This window comes from Lonchura striata, chromosome 9, assembly GCF_046129695.1.
Source record: "Lonchura striata isolate bLonStr1 chromosome 9, bLonStr1.mat, whole genome shotgun sequence".
NCBI lineage: Eukaryota > Metazoa > Chordata > Aves > Passeriformes > Estrildidae > Lonchura > Lonchura striata.
In genome coordinates this window covers 13031524-13048780 of record NC_134611.1, presented here as the reverse complement: position 1 = coordinate 13048780, position 17257 = coordinate 13031524, and the positions used below count along the sequence as shown (strand labels likewise).

Below are 17257 nucleotides of genomic sequence, written 5' to 3'. Positions count from 1 at the left end.
ATGGGGTCATGAGCATGATGCCTATCACTGAAGTGAATTTGTGTAGTAAGATTTCAAGATCCAGATGCCAACCCTCAAGAGTTGTGCAGCTGTCTTTAGCAATAGCACCTCTTAGATTTGAGAATCGTGAAAACCAAAAATCAAAGAAATTTCATGAAGTTTGTCAGTATTCCTGTTGTGTTTTCAAACGAGAGGCATCAGGTGCTGTTGTAGAAAACCATTTTAGTGTTTCTGAGGCTGGGCCTTTTTCTTTTCCTCCATGGCACACCTTGAGCCTGTCACACCTGCGCTGTGTTATTTGCTCAAAGAATTTTGCCAACTTCAGGCTTTCAGGGGAAATTTCAAGAGGAGATTTTTCCCCTTGCTCAGAAAAGGCCCCGTGGGTTGGTTTTCCCTGCACAGAAAGATCTTTTGGTGCACACAGGTGTACAGCAGCATGGAACGACTTTCCATCCACGAGGAGAGGAAGACTCCACCACCAACCAAGCGGAGCCTGAGCGAGGAGAAGGATGATCGGCTGGACAGCCTGGGGGGCTTGAAGAGCCGGGACCGCAGCTGGGTCATTGGCTCTCCCGAAATGTGAGTTCTGTGCAACTGCGTCTTCTGTTTTCCCACAGCAGCTATAATAGACCAGCCAAAACTTTATATGACCAGTATTTGGTGAGGAGAGCTTCTTATGTTGCATTTCTACAAGAGAAGCCTGGGTTGAATAGCTAAAAGTGAATGTGTAGAACCTATACAGTCCTTAAATGTATCTAGTAAAGTACTAACATCTTCTAAATCCGTAGCAAATCCTTTTAATGAATTTAAAGATATTCTAACCTTAAGGGCAGATTTTGTATGTTACGTCAGACATGTACCCACATCAGTTTTTTTCTTAAATTAATGCAAATTCTGGTGTCGCCAGACTTTGACCTTTTGTTACAAAGTGGAGAAATTGTTAGGAAAGTTCAAAGTTTCAAAAGTTCAGAATATGCCTGAAAAATCTTGTGCTCTAATAAAAAATGTCAGTAAAATATATGAATACCCACAGTTTGGATACCTGCCATGTTTCTGGCATTACTGAGAACTTACTTTATAAAAGGGATGTCTGTCATTTTGTGCAACCCTTGTAAAACCTTTACACTAATGTTGGGCATTAGAAAGAGCATAAAATGTGGTTCTGACCCAGCCTGTATGACTCCCTTTAAAATGTTTTGCAGATTGCACTCATAACTGAGGTGCACTTCATTTTGCATTAGGCCCTCCTGGTTTCTAATTTAGAGCAACTTCAAAAGAAAAATTCAACTAATTCCAAAAGGAACGTAGAGGACGATTTGCATTTTGCAATTGTGATTGGTTTTTTTAGTAATATTTAACAAACATGTTCATTGTACTATATTTTTCTTCGGGTTTATCCTTTCCTTTCCTAGAACAGCTGGAAATCTAACCTCAGGTGACGCCCCAAGCTTTTGTTGTTTTAACTCCCAGCGTTGTAGCTTGGCCACCAAACTTCACTGTAAATTGGTTTCAGAGCCACGTGAGCTGTGTCTGCGCCTTAGTTTCACCCTTCCAAGTTGGTCGTGCCCTGACTGACCCGGGCCCTGTCTGGTTCTGCCCCCAGCCTGCGCAAGCGCCTGTCCATGTCCGAGTCCTCGCACACGGAGAGCGACTCCAGCCCGCCGCTGACGGTGCGGCGCCGCTGCTCGGGGCTGCTGGACATGCCGCGCTTCGCCATCTCCGCCGAGGACGAGGGGGCCGCCCTCAAACGGCCCCAGTCCGAGGGGATGCTGCTGTGCACGGTGCAGGCGCGGGAGGGGCTGCCCCTGCCCATTCCAGAGCAGCCTGTGGAGCACGAGCCGCAGCTGGAAGGGGATGCTGGAGCCACCACCCCGTCCACGGCCGCCGGCAGCGCCTCAGCGCTGACAGGTACGTGTTGCGTGGGGGTGTCCTGCTCCCCGAGGAGGCCGTGTTGCCTTGCGGGGATGAACTCTCTAAAACTGGCTCTGGGTGTCGGGGGATGCGAGCGCCTCACGCTAAGTAGGGATTTTAGTGTAGTTTTGTGGATGTGCTTGCCTTTGAAATAATGCCAGTGGTTTCATCTCCTCAAAATTGCATCTCAGATTTCAGTCCTGCCACTTCAAATTGATTTAGGTCTTCTCATGTTGGAGATTCATATGATCTGTGCCTGCTGACAACCACTGGGTGCCTACCTGAGACTGCATTAATTTAAGCATTAATCAGAACAGATCACTGCTGAGTTGGAGCTGGAGAATGTGGGTGTCAGCCATACCAAAAGATCCCTGCTTCCCGTGGTTTTGCTCAAGAGTTTGGAGAGACTTAAAATATGCTGGAGAAGTGGGGCTTGTGTCAGGGACACGCCACTTATTTTAACAGCCAAATACACCGAAATTCATCCAATTGTAGCTCAGAAAAGTGCAGCCTAAATTTAGTAGGGTGGCTCTTAGAAGTCAGTGTTTGATTTCTCAGCAACTTTGACTGTCCTGGGGCTTTTCTCCAGTTCTGGGCTGAGCTGAACCTTCCTATGGTGGTGCCCTGGGCTGCTGCAGTGCAGGACTGAGCTCTGGGTGCTGAAGTGTTCCCAGCTCCTGCCCCTTTCAGGGCTTTGGGAAGACAAGGGGGTGAAGCTGCCTGTTCTGAGAACAGAGTTCTGGGAACTACTGTGAAGTAGTAAGGAAGGGGAAAAAAAGGAAGTTTGGAACAATGGAAGAAAGAGGGGAAGTTGAAATGAAGGTTGGCAAAAGAAAATTTGAGAAAGACAGCATAATTAGGGGAAGGAATAGATGTTAGGGTTGAATAACAAGAACTAACTGGGTAAGAAAAAAGGAAGAAGTTGCTGGGACAAACTGTGAGCAAGCAGGCAAAGCAATTGTGATGCATTGAGAATGGAGAGGAAAGGGGTACTACTGAGGAAGTAGTCAGAATGGCAGCAAGAATGGACAAGGTGGAGGGCACTGGGCAGATGTGATGGGGGACTGATAGCAGAAGGTGGAAATGCCCTCCAGAATAAAGCCAAAGAGTCCCACATATTACTATTCCTCTTCTGCAATCCAGTCTGTGAAATTCCTTCAAAACTGTCCCATTCCCCTTCATTGCCCACTCTCTCTAAAGAGGCCTGGTGCTGCCATCATGTAAAGAAGGGATGCAAGGGTAAAGGAAGGAAGCTGCCTCATACTTGCGTGGCAAAGGTGCCTTAAGTGAAACCTTGGGCTCTCAATTTCATGCTGAGCCTAGAAACATGCTATTAAAAATGGCAAGAACACTTCTATTGCTGATTTGAGTCTTTGCAGTGTGAGATTGGCAAAAATAAAGTTCTCCTGGGCAGCCTGCTCCCCTGAGCTCAATACATTAGAGCTGTCTTTGATCTAGTACATGGAATCCAGGGATACCAATGCTTCAGTGTCCTCAAGTCAGAGGCTTGAAAGGAGTTTAATTCCTGTCACTGTCTCAGGCTGCTCCTCTAATTTATATGGCACCTTTTCCCATGCAGCCTCCAAATCTGGGTTCCTCATTGTCTGGGAACCTGATTTGAAACTCTGTGCCTCTTAAGTTTTGAACAAGATTCTGGTCCTGAGGTCTATGGGAATAATGCTTTGAATTTTTATTTTAATGATACTTCCTGCTTCACTTAGTATGCAGAACAGTGCTGCCCACTTAAATAACGATGATCAATGTTTTGTTCTGTCCTCATTGTGCAAAATGTGGCCCTTAGGCTTTATTTATTGCATGCTGCTTAAAATTTGCTTTTGAAGACAGAATGATTAATTTCCCTTGTGGAGTTGCTGTGATGCTCACCATTTTCATTTTTAAGCACCTTGTAAAATCTAATTACTGTATTTTCACAGTGCCCCTTTAAGGTATCACATGGGGGACTGAGGCACTGGCCTTGAGTACAGGACCCCCAACCCCCAGCATCTGCTGCTGTTACATGCCCAGTCTGATCTCCAAGATTACTTTACATTTTATATGTAATTGTAGCAGGTTTAGTAATTCAAGACTAAATTGCAATGGTGCACAGAAGGGGCCAAATTAAGGTTGTCTTTGCAATCCACATTTTTACTTTCCCTGACTTGAGTACCTTCGTATTCTCTTAAAGTGCATTTTCTATGTGCAACTCCAGTAGAACCTGGCTCTTCTATTACAGGCAGTTTTAACTTAAAGATTGACAGTTCTTGCTGGTTGTAAAAATTCAGTACTTTCTATAAACCCGTTTTCATCTGTGAACGATCCCATTGAAATGGTGTGCAGAAGTGCACCACGGCTTTAGGATTCATGGAACTGCCACTGAGCAATGTGATTTCATTAGCGAGCTTTTCCACAGAATAGAAGCTGCTAATTTTCTGTGTTCGGAATAACACCATTTCTGTAAATAAAAATTCAAGCCCTGGGGTTTCTTCTTAGGAAAATTTACTCTTGGACTCCATGTAAACATGACTTTGATTTAATGTATTTTGCCTGTAGGGGAATAGACTGTTAGGAATTCCCTGTGGTTCTAATCTGTTTTAATTTAAACTGTAGCTGGGAGCACTGCAGATTTCTCTGATCCACGAGCTCGCAGTAATAGCAATGAAGGCCCAGACTTTACCACTCCAAAAGCCATCAGCGATTTGGCAGTGCGGCGGGCACGACACAGGTTGCTCTCTGGGGAATCAGGGGAGAAACGTACCTCGAGACCTGTCAATAAAGTGATTAAATCAGCATCTGCTACTGCCTTGTCTCTCCTGATTCCCTCAGGTAAGAAATGCCTTGAGTGAGGCATTGTCAGAATCTGCAAGCACTAAACAAAAGGTCTGCAGACAGATCCTCCCCCTTCATTCTCCTGGAATAATGCTTTGGCAGGCAGGAGGGGAGAGAGCTAACTTTTACAATTGGATTAATATTTCCTGCTCACAGGTTGATGAGCACTGCTGTGCCATAGACAGGAGCTCTGTGTGTGTGGTCTGGCTGCAGCTTCTGCAAATGGCAGCTGGGCTCTGTCCTTTCCCTGGTGTTGTTTAAATTGACTCCTAGCTGGTCTCTAGACAATGGTGCAGCAAGGAGGTATAGAGACACAAAATTATTTTAACCCTCAACGTGCTGTTTTTTGGGGTCACATGCTAACTGTAGCGCTGTTTGGGAATTAAATGTGTCCAGTGCATTTATGCACCAGGAAGTTTCAGAAACTCCAGATAACTTTGAGATTGAGTGCTCAAGAACTGAACAGTGTAAGTAACTCAGTCAGTGCTGAACTGCTCACCTTCTTGGCCCAGCTCTGTCTACAAGCAAAACCAGACCTTTACAATTCCCAGTGCCAGGTGAGCAGCTCATCCATTCACATGAGCTGTGACAGACTGGTTCAGCAGAAGTAGTTTCTTCCCACAGGGGTTTTTGTCCCTTTCCAGAGGATAAGATCATGCTGTATTTCCAGGGCTGTGCCTGTTTCTGCCTGGATGGGAGCAGGGAATGCAGCTGGGCCATGAGCAATGCCCATGTGTTCCTCCCAGCAGTGAGCTGGAGGCAGGAATGCACCTGCTCCTGGCAGCCTCGTGGTGATGCACATCACATTTCTTGTGCTTTGGGCATTGGTTGCTTTTTGAAGTATGAACTCTCTCATGCAGACCTCTAAAATGTGTATTTAATCACCCAACAAAGGTTTCTCCAGAGCTGCTCTCATCTGCCAGGTAAATATGTGCTGGGCAATTCAGCAGGTGTTTCTTAATGGATTAGAGATTACCTTCTACAGCTGCATTTAGTATTCCTGCTCTTTGGGTTTATTTTACTGATGTTGACCAGCTTCACTTTAAAATTAGAGTTGTGTATTTGCTTTGTACTTTAAAAAGTGGATGTTGTGGCACAAGCAAGCAGAGTCAGGTAGTTTATCTGGCAGCCCAGCCCATGGCTTTTCATTTGGGAAACTCACTCAAAAGTAACTTGTGATGTTGCTTTTCAGTAGCAAAGTCCCTGCAGTAGCTAATATTTTAGATATTTTTGCCCTTGTGAATTTAAAACACTATCAAAACTGCCTAGACATAGTTGTTATGATCACCTACTCATTCCTTTTGTGTTAATGCTAACTGATTTGGATTTATGTCAGCACCAAGGTGTAACTTGCACCAAGAGCTAGAGACATCTGATCTTCTGGAGGAGGATAATACATGATAACCTGGAAATGGGCTGTTGCAGGATTGTGCTTAGAGGAAATGCTCATGATGGGTTGTAAATCCTGGAAAAAGAAGTACAGAACACTGTGACCCAACCATAATTCTTTATGAGTAGAGCACTAAATGTACACCTCCAAATGTGCCTTTTTGGAAACTCTGCTATTTGTATTACAAAGCATGAATTAGTTGAAGCTGCAGATAGACTCAGCTCTGGTGAAGGCCACCAGCTTTAAGACCTTATTAGAAGATACGGTTTTGTGGCTGTTCTCTAACAAGAATTTTCTCTCTTTCGGAGGCCTGGTTTCCTAATTTTTGCCCACCTTTATGTCATCACTGTAGATCACCACACGTGTTCTCCATTGGCCAGTCCAATGTCACCTCATTCTCTCTCCTCCAACCCATCTTCGAGGGACTCCTCACCCAGCCGCGACTTTTCTCCTGCTATCGCAAACCTGAAACCACCAATCATCATCCATCGGGCTGGAAAGAAATACGGTTTCACTCTGCGCGCCATTCGCGTCTATATGGGTGACAGTGATATCTACACTGTGCATCACATGGTCTGGGTAGGTCTCTGCTTTTCTGGAAACAGGACCCTCGGGGCCACAAATCTAGCCAGGGGTGTGGGGTTTATCTTTAGAGATTGTGTTTTGCCACCTTGTTTTCTCTCTCCTTAATCACACCTAATGTTATCTTTTTGATGGGGGGAACCCTAGGTAAATAAATAACAGCATTTTGGGTTTTCCAATAGTTTTAAAGCCCATCACAGAACCACAGCAACCTTTCTTTCCTTCTTTTTTCCCTGGTTACATGAATCCACCTTTCACCTGCAGCACATCCTTTAAAGCATGTTTCTGTGTACATACCCTCTTTCTCTTTATTGGGGTTGTTGCATGAGGGCCCATTAGAGTTAATTTATTCAGGCTTGTGTTAGTGATTATAACCTGCTTCTGATCAGTTCAGTCTGCTGGGGTTTTCCAAGCAGTCGCTTGGAATTGATTACAAGCCTTAAAGCATCGCTGCTGCTATGCTGATTGCCATGGGATTTAGCTCTTGGCTTAGTTGTGAGCCGTGCTAAAAGGTCTGGTTTCCATGTCTGTATCGCTTCCTTCCCACTGCTGCTGGTACTTGATCTCTGTGTTCCTTTTGTGTTAGTGTAGATGACTTCTAGGAGTGATCCATTCCCTGAGGCAGTGTTGTTAGGATTGTGTAGGTAGGGAGAATGCAGCCAGGGTAAAGGTGATTAATTCTTTTCCTTGCACTTCTGTGTCCATTAGATAATACGGACTTCACACCCTTTGGTCCTTATTTAACACTCATTCTGAGAGAAATAATCTGAAACTGGATTTTTGCCTTGCCCCTCCCTCGCTCTTCTTGAACAATGCTGAGTTTATTAAGAGACTCATTTGGAATCTTTCCTGGCTAGAGGGAGAGATGTGCATTCCCCTGCACATCTGTCTCCTCATGGTGAAGGAGGCTTACATTCCTGACCAGGAACAGGGGAAAGGCAGTGTGTTCACAGGGGGAAAGTCTGATCTTGGACAGGTTAATAAAGGATGGAAAGTAGAAAAAGAAACTCTGTTTGGGACGAAATGCAATATTTTGGCACCTTAAGCACATGGCAGAGTCTTCCTTAGAAGTCTGTTGGCCACCTTGGGTTCCAGCATGTACATGGAAGGATGCTGGATTTGGGATGGCAAAGAAATTGAAAGAGGCTGAATGTTTATCTAGAAATCAAGAGCATCTGGGTAACATTCCTAAGTGGTGTAAAACTTTTGGAAGTGTGTAAAGCCTTTTGCTTTGGGTAGAGCTGGCCTCTCAATCAGCTTAACCATCCTGGCTGCCTTGGATCGGGATAAGACTGGAGGGATGCTGGGGAGGAGTGGAAGAGCGCAGGGTTTTGTGCTTGGCCGTGCCAGGGGTGATTTCTTTCCACCTTCTTAGAAGCAGCTGGCACTGGCTGTGGCAGGAAGTGACAGGGATGGGCTTTGAGTCCCATCTGGGCCAATGGCCTTGCACATTCCCCTTCTCAAACCAGTCACCCCTTGTTGTTGGCAGCACGTGGAGGAAGGGGGTCCAGCAAATGAAGCCGGTCTGCGGGAAGGGGACCTGATCACCCACGTCAACGGGGAGCCTGTGCACGGGCTGGTGCACACTGAAGTGGTGGAGCTGATTCTGAAGGTAGGGGCTCAGCGCTGTTACATTTTGGAAAACATGAGCAGCTTGTTTAAATTGTATGTAATTGGCAATGTTTGAAGTACAAGTGTGCACACAGCACCTGGTGGTGTTTAAGAGCAGCTTTGTACTGGTTGGTGTTGAAATTAGCCAGTTAAATGACTTGCATTTGATACCTCTCTGAGCAGAATCAGTTTACAGAAAAAAAACCCTGAAGTTCTGGGCTGTTCCAAGAAACAGACATCTTTGGGATTGCAAATAGAGAAGCAGTCAGGATTATTATTTTTTTAACATGAGTGAGACAAGCCATGCTCTGTGTTGCAGATTCATCATGATAGATGCCTGATATGCTCACATCTGCCATCAGTCAGAGCACTGGGAATAGGATTGGTGACAGAATATCACTTTGTTCAAGTTTCCAAGTATTACAAGTATTAAATTGAGTCATTTGGGATCTCAATGGGAGAGGTCAGATGCTGTGTTCTATCTGCTCTGGGAAGCTTTACCTACCAGCTGGGGTCTGAGCTAATCATTTGTGAAAGCCTGACTAACGAGGGCTCTCTCTCGGCAATTCCTTAATAAATGATAGGTGGAAATGCTGAGGGGAAAAATGGAGTTTGACAAAGGATTACAAAATGGCAGACAGCAATAAACTAGCAGCCTACCTGCTTTGCCTGCAGATCTGCTTCAAATAACCATGTTTTAAGCAATGTCTCTTTGTCTTGTGTCTGACAGAGTGGAAATAAAGTGTCCATCTCCACCACACCATTTGAGAACACATCCATCAAAGTTGGTCCAGCTCGAAAAGCCAGCTACAAATCCAAGATGGCTCGTAGGAACAAGAAGAGCAAAACAAAGGATGGCCAGGAAAGGTTTGTTATGATGTTTCTCTGTTAAAATTAAAGAGTAACCAAGATAATGATAGAGATCCTTAGAGAGATCTTGTCAAATCCATTTGCAGATAACATTTATCAGCAGATATGTCCTTCAGTTCTTCCTTTCTTCCTTTTTTTTCTCTTTTACTGTGACAAAAAATTGACTGAAATATGCTAGTAAAGCTAAATAAATCATTTGGGCTTGTAAACACCTTTTGAATGCTCTTCCCCAGTAAGAAGAAGAGTTCTCTGTTGAGGAAGATCACTAAACAAGCATCACTGCTTCACACCAGCCGGAGTTTGTCGTCCCTGAACCGGTCTCTGTCATCTGGAGAAAGTGTGCCTGGCTCTCCAACTCACAACCTGTCTCCTCGGTCACCAACCCAGAGCTACAGATCCACTCCAGAGTCTGTACACTCAGGTAAAAAAAATAGATGTGAAACAAAACAAAACTAAGCCAAAAAATCCAGTCAAACAAGAAAGGAAAATTTTGGAGGGGACTTTTGCTGGTTGATTAATTTTGGAAATAAAATACACAGCAGCAGGTAGTAGGTCTCTTTGAGAAGCAAATGACCGTGGTGATGTTGATTACCTTAAGGAAGGATGTGTTCTTTTTCATTGATTCATTTAAAAAATGAAAATCCATACATCCTTTTAAGAATGCACCTGCTGTACTACAGCATCCTTCCACTTTGATGAAGTTGTGTGTTGTAAGTCGCAATCTTTTCATAGTAGTTTGACACATTTTCTGTGTTCAGAGAAAAGAAATCAAAACAGTGTGGCAAAGTCATATTTGAAAATTGAATCAGCTGCTGGAATAAAGAGATTTGCATCCATAGAATAGCAATGAAACACGTGGTTTGTCTGATCAAAGGGGTTTTTTTCTAGAAAAGTGTTCTCATAGCTGAGTGTTTCTTACTATGCTCTGGTGTTGGGTGCTAATGATGTGAATTTCCATTAGAAGGCTGGCAATGTTGCCTTCAATATCACTGATGTGCTTTGGAGTAACATGGCATTGTGACTTGACTTATTTTCAATAACTTGTTTTAATGGCCAAATATGTATTAATCTTCTTGGTATTTTTTTCTTTGTTCTTTTTTTTCTTTTCTTTTAAGTTGGTGGCAATTCTTCTCAGAGCAGCTCTCCCAGTTCCAGTGTTCCCAATTCTCCAGCCAGCTCTGGACACATCCGACCCAGCTCTCTGCACGGCCTAGCACCAAAGCTGCAGAGGCAGTACAGGTCTCCAAGGCGTAAATCTGCAGGAAACATCCCTCTGTCCCCCCTGGCTCACACTCCATCACCAACCCCACAGTCCACGTCACCGCAGCGCTCCCCATCTCCTTTGCCAGGACACTCAATTGGCAGCTCCAGTATTATCCAGTCTTTCCCAGTAAAACTACACTCCTCTCCACCACTGGTGAGACAAATTTCTCGCCCCAAAAGTGCCGAGCCCCCTCGGTCCCCTTTGCTGAAGAGAGTGCAGTCGGCCGAGAAGCTGGCTGCCTCTCTGTCCTCCTCTGAGAAGAAGCTGGGCTCCTCACGGAAGCACAGCTTGGACATCTCCCACTCTGAGTTCAAGAAGGAGATGTTACAGCGGGATCCCAGCCTCCAGAGCTTACAGGAATCTGCCAACGAAACGACAGGTGGCAAACTGGGGCTGGCAGAAAAGGGGATGCTGCAGAAGCCGGGCTCACGGAAGCTGGGTGCCATTCGGCAGGACAGGGTGGAGAGGAGGGAGTCTCTGCAAAAGCAGGAGGCCATCAGGGAAGTAGATTCTTCTGAAGATGAAACAGATGATGGTTCGGAAGATAGTCAGGATGGGAGAAGGCTGGACAAGCCCTGTGGCAGTGGAGACCAAGGCTCAGATTCTTTTAATGAGGATAATAAGTTTTCATCTAAATTGGAGAGCAAGGATAGTATTGAAGATGATGCCTTTCTACCTGAAGAGCCAAAAGGTACAGAAGATTTGCAGAAAGGAAATACTCAACAAGCAAAGCCTGTTTCAGAGCCACTGCAAATCAGTGTGCACCCCTCCCCACCAGAGCTCCCCTCAAGAACTTCTCCAGAAAAACTAGGTAATTCAGAAAAGCCATTCCTAAAATCAGAAACAACTGCAAAGGAGCATAAATTGCCAGAAAACAAAACTTTGGAGTGTTTTGGTCCAAAAGACAGGTCTTCTGAAGCAATCAAAGATCTTGGGAGAACTCCAAGTACTCAAAAACCAGTAGATCTCACAGAACATATGCAGTGCCCATCTATCAAACTCCTGGAACTTGAAGAAGGTGATTCTTCTGGGGCCTCCTGTGGTAAACTTGACTTGAAAGAGCCTGTGCTAACAGAAAGCAGTCAGAAAAAACAGGATTCCAAACCTCTGCTGGCACTTTCCTCATGGTGCACAGCAAACACGAGCACTCCTGTCACGGTGAGCCCCCCAGACCGCGGTGAGAAGGGTCTCAAGGAGATGCCTCAGCCTGTGGAACAGCACAGCTCCTCATTTCTGTCTCCTGGGAACACCAGTGAAACATCCCAAAGAAGTCCTAGCCCCGACAAGCAGCAGCCCAGCTCATCCCAGGCAGAGGGTGCTTTGACCTCCAGCAAAACCAGCCCAGCAGGAGCCATGGTGTCCTCCCCTCTCCTCATGCCCGGTGCCATCGAGCGCGCGCTCTCCGTGTCCCAGCTGGTGCCCCTGGCCCAGAGCGTCTTGGGCCCTTTGAAGCTCAGTATGTCTGGCTCTGGAGAGGTGGAAACAAGAAAGGATTTGGGTGCCTCCTCTAAAGAGGAGAGAGATTTGAAACAAAAAAGGCAGGAAATTTCAGAAGTAGGAGAATGTCAAGAGAAAGCCAAACCCTCTAGCACAGATGGTCTGACCACGAGGAGTGGGTCCTGTGCAGAGTCCTCACACCCAGCAAAGCCCTGGGAGGCAGTGTGTCCCGTGGGGGCCAACAAGGAGGCAACATGTCCTGTGGTGGTCAAAAAGGAGGCACTTTTTTGCAGTGCTAAAGCGTCTGAGGCATTGGCAGGGAGCTGCAAAATCACTCCATCAAAAGAGCTGTCTCATGCTCTTGGACAAGTAGCTCTGAGAGCATCTCCTCTGCCAGATGGCAGCACGAGGCCCTGTAAAGAAGGGACTCTGGCACAAGCAAAAAGCAAAGAGGTTGGAAATCAGTTAAAAATACAAGACTTTCCCCCGTCACATGATGATGCTGTAAAGAAAACATAGCAGCATTGCTGGTACTCATGGACTGGAGTGTTCTACATTCAAATTAGAGACTGCATGTTTGAATTTTGTAATATACACTAATATAAAATAGAACTTGTGTACATCTATTTTTGGGAGGGTTTTTTTCATACTGTTTTTTGTGTTTTTTTCATCCTTGCTATTCTATTTTTGTACACAGTAGTGCTTGCTGTTTGAGGTCTCTTTAGAACAGGGTATCTTTAAAGCAGGGCTTAAGAAACACTTTAGTTTCTTTTTTTTTTCCTTACATGCCTTTTATTTTACCTGAGTTGAGGGCCTGATGTGCTTTTCCCTCTAATTCTGCATTCATTTGACATCCCAAAAATTCTGTGTGCAAAAAAGGCAGCTTATTTTTAAATTTCTGCTTTTCAACATTCTCTTTGAAATTCCATTGAAATTCACAAATGTCAAGTTTTTGCTCCAGTTTTACAATCTGATGTCCCTTGACAAGAATAAGAACTCTTGTCTGCAAGTTATTCTGAAACTACAGACCTGCTTTGGTGCAAATAAAACCTCTTTGTCACCATGTGTCTTCACAGTCCTGTGTCCTTAGAAGATGTGGAGACAAAGGATTTGGTTTGGAGAGACTGGACAGAGAGAGAGCCCTGTCTTTTCTTTAAAACAAGAAAATAATCATTCCTCTCTTTCAATGGAATTATCAGAAAGAGAAATCTCCAATACGTAAGCTGGCTTTTTTGGGGATTGTTTTTACTTATCTATATGGGACACATGGCAACTTTTCCCTCTGTTTTTAAAATTTTAGTGATGTTTTATCTTTCTTTCTCTGACGTCAATTCATACCCTGCCTCAGAGTAAGCGACCCCAGGAAGGGGTGCCTGTAGGTTGGTTTTAAAGTAGAAAATTTGTAGTTGCGTATTCTCCAGTGTGTCTGGCAAAGTTATCTCAATGAAAAACGACCTTTGGAGACTTTTCCTTCTCTTGGTGAGTCTAAATAGATAGGGATTTTAAGGTGTCCCTTAACATTTCTGAACTGGGGCTTGGGAAACTTGCTGAGTTTTCTGAATCTGCCCATTTTAAAAACAAACCTATGAAGAGTTCAGACTCCTCAAGTTCTGTGGTCAAGCTGCAAGCAGACTTCAAAACACACGTGATATTTACAGATTTCAGCTTTAATAGCTAGATCATTTCCACTGCTGCATTAAAAGCTTACTCTTTGCTCCTAGGTTTAGACATCGCTTTGCTCTAAGTGTGACCGACTCTGGGTGACAGTGCTCCTTGCTGAGGACTAGACCAATAATAATGCACCAATAAATGTGTTGAGTGATGGTACCTGTAGCACTGTAAGCCATTTCTTCATCCAGTTCAAGGTTCCTCTCAATGAACACTCCCATCATTTGTCCCAGATTGTGCTCAGCTTGTATCCTAGTCTTGTCTGAGTGGATCTCCCTGTGGATCACCCATGAGGGATAGTTCCCTGCTCCCTGTTAGAAGCAGAATGACTGTGCCACAGTATTCCAGGCTAAAATGCATCTCTGTTGGTCTGATTTCCTTACATTGCTGCTTCCTTCACTGTCTTGGCTTTCTCTGAACTTGAAGTTTTGATTAGCTTCCCCTAAATGCAATATCTTTATTATATAGGAATATATTGTCTCCTTCTCTTTCAATCTGATTTCAGTACAACCCACAACTTGAAAAAAATCTCTGGAATTTCACTCTATTTCTTTCTGTGTAGCAGTTGATTCTCCCCATTATATACTTGATTTTGGCTGCTTGGATTTCATTTCTGGACCAAGTTTTGGTTTGGTTTGAGCTTTTTTTTTTAACATGTTTAAATGAGTGTTTACTCTGTGTGTCAGTGTGAACATGTATGGTGTTGCTACTACACTAACCAAAGCCTCAATGCTCCCAGGTAACACCTTAATAAACCTATCTGTGGTGGTATTGAGAGCAGAGCCTGCTGTGCTGTCTCTCTGCTCTTTTCCCTGGAATTCATAGGCTGCTCGTATACACTTGGTTTGCAATTACAAACCACAGGACTTCCACTGCCTTGTCAGGGTCCTGGGTGTCTCCAGCCTCTCCAAGTGCTCTTGCTGGTGAGCGTCATTCAGGGCTGATTTAGAGCAATAGCAAGTAAGGAACAGACTTGGCAGGATCTGGTACTTGCCTGGCTGATTTTCTCCCTGGTGGGTTGATCTACTAAAACTGTTGAGAAACAGTGCAGGATATTATGGCACGGACAGGAATAGTGAAAAGTGGATTTGGCATCCTGAGTCTGCAGTAATTACAAAGACAAGCCTCCTTGACAAGCTGATCTCCTGAGAGCACCTGACCTTGGCGAGATGGAAGTGTCTGTGTAAATTAAGGAGCTGTGTGAGAATGTGGTCTGACCTGGCTGTTTCATGGGTGGCAGGTCCCCCTTTTCCTTCTATGTTTAAAAAACGTGAGGAGGAGACTGGCCACTGCTCGTAGGAGGTGAGGACACGGTGTGAGCCAGGCTGGGTAACCTGGTTCATCCCCACGGGCAGGGGTGGCACCCTCGGACGGTACCAGCTGTAAGCTGCTGACTCCCTGCCTTTGCAGCCACTGCTTCCTGTGCTGAATTGCAGAATTATCATTTCCTAGGCATAAAGGAGGAGTGAAAACCCTTGCTATGTCACAGCTTTAGCTGCTTTTGCCTGTGTTGGCCAAAGAAAAGGTGAGGTATGTGTTTGTTGCCTCTTTTGTAGCTACGGTACAGAGAGTGGTCAGTGCAATTAAAAGTCCCTGGTTTTTTGGAAGCCAAAGCCAAACAGCATTGCCAGGAAAGCATTCTAGCAAAGCCCTGTATCTCCTGCTCTTGGTCAGTCCTGCAGTTTCCCTCAGTGTGCCAGGTGCCCCATCATCCCTGTTCTACCTGCTGTCAAATGTACACAGCGCACTTTAGCAGAAAGTTTGGGCAAAAAGACTTTTCCTCTTAAATTTTGATAATAAGCCAGGTAGATACACCAAGACTTATTCCTTGCTCTGCTATAAACTCCTTAAATACCTTCTCAAAGAAAAGCTTGCAGAAGGTGTTGGGAAGGAACAGGAAGCTGGAAAAGCTGTGTCTGAGCTGTGTCGGCTCGGCCCCGTGGTGCCCGAGGGAAGCCCCGGCCAGCACAGCCCAAGGTGGGAGTCACGAGCGTGAGGTGTGTGTTTGTGAATGAGCCGTGCATGTCACCATCCAAATATGCTGCTTTCCTGCTTTGTTTCCCTCTTCCCTTCTGTCAGCTTGGATGTGTCTCCTGCTCCTCGCCCGCGTTGGGATGGCGGCGCCTCAGCTCCTCTCTGCTCCTGCATCCAGCTGCTGCATCCCTGCCCCGTGCCTCAGTGTTACTTTTCCCTTTGTCTCTTACTGTTGCAAACTAAGAGAAATGGATGATATTTATTGTAAATATTAGACTTTAGCGTTGTACTGGCCACTCCTGGGTCTGAATGTTGGAGGCCTTTGGCTGCTGCTGTACTAAAGAGCGCTTGTGGGGGAAGGGGTAGGAGTGACCTGTGGGTTTGTTTGCCACACTTGCATTAAGGTGTGATTTGGAGTATTTTTGTTTTGTTTTGTTTTTCTTCCGAAGAGGGGAGGATAAAGTCTTTCTCTGGTTTTCTCTTGCTGGATGTGAAGGATAATTCTGTACTTCTAGTAGAAGATTTGACAGAAGTGTGTGTTTACGTTGTGTTCGATTACCATATCCAGGTGGCTGTGAGAGCACCTCCTGCGCTGGGCTCTGCCAAGCCGTGTCACTCAGCACTTAGCTAGATAAGAGAAAGTGTGGAATTTCTGTGTTTTTAGAAACTTGAACAATTGCCACATAATAGCGGTGCAATAATTTTTATTCATGTTGTACCTGCATGTCGATGTTCAAATCCTCCTCCAAAATAAATAATTTTTTTTTTTTACATAAATCCAAACTCGTGTTTGTCTCTTGGTTGGTCTCCCCTCAGTTTCCCATAGTGCTGGAGGTGGCTGTGCTCCCAAGCAGCTGCTTGATGGGGCAGAAAATGGCCTGTGGAGTGTCTGGGTACAGGAGTAACTCTGCCAGGCTGTTTAGGATTTTCTGCTCCACAGGACAGGTGTGTGGCTAAGCCAGAGCTTTCCACTCTGAAACGTCCTCCACCGAGTCTGCAAGTTTATAGTTTTTGTGTCCCTGCTAATGCAGGGTCCTGATGGTAACAACATGTGAGGGGTAAAAGGAGTAAAAACCTGTCAGATGTGAAACTTGGCTGAGCAAGAGGAGGATGTGACTGGCCACAACTGCACAGTGTCTGATGGGTTCAGGAATTAGATGCACAATAAAATCTGAAGGCCAGGGGCTTGGCATGGGCTTGGATTAGCCATGGGGCAAGAGCCAGCAGGTGCTACACGGCCCCTTTTTCACCCACTTATTTAGGCAGCCTTGATGCTGCACCACCCAAAACCTTTCCAGAAACAGATCTTTGCTTTTAACATCTGCAGGTGCGTGCCCTCCACACGGAAAAGCCTTCAAAGGCTATTCCTGTCCTTGGAAATAGAGCTGGGGAGACGTTCGTGTCTGGGGGGATTGGACTAATCCTCATTCGCTGCTGCCAAGGATGCTCAAAATATCCCGTGTCTCCGTGCTCCGGAGAAGCTGCGGAGCAGGAATCGGGCTCGGTCCGCCGGGGATTTGCGGTGCCTCCGCCGGCAGCCGCTCGCTGGGCGTCATCGCTGACGTGCGCCCGCGGAAGGGAGATGCTGCTGCCCACGCCGAGGGGACCGTGCTGCCCGGACCGGGAATAACCCGCCTGGCTGCCGTGGCACGGCTCCCTTCTCCCGGCTCCCTGCTCCCGGCTCCCTTCTCCCGGCTCCCTGCTCCCTTCTCCCTGCTCCCTGC

At 45.6% G+C, this 17257-nt stretch overlaps 1 protein-coding gene across 6 annotated transcripts in view; it reads left to right on the top strand.

Annotated features, from left to right (window-relative positions):
• MAST2 (microtubule associated serine/threonine kinase 2) overlaps positions 1-16316 on the top strand; it is a 187181-nt gene extending 170865 nt beyond the window's left edge. For all 6 annotated transcript variants that reach the window (XM_021528648.2, XM_021528673.2, XM_021528643.2 and 3 more), the window contains 8 exons: positions 425-579; positions 1604-1908; positions 4519-4734; positions 6480-6706; positions 8199-8321; positions 9051-9187; positions 9424-9611; positions 10306-16316. In XM_021528648.2, coding sequence (XP_021384323.2) covers positions 425-579; positions 1604-1908; positions 4519-4734; positions 6480-6706; positions 8199-8321; positions 9051-9187; positions 9424-9611; positions 10306-12410 — 3456 coding nt within the window. In that variant the 3' untranslated portion in view covers positions 12411-16316. The remainder of the gene's footprint in view (positions 1-424; positions 580-1603; positions 1909-4518; positions 4735-6479; positions 6707-8198; positions 8322-9050; positions 9188-9423; positions 9612-10305) is intronic.
• Positions 16317-17257: the final 941 nt, after the last annotated feature.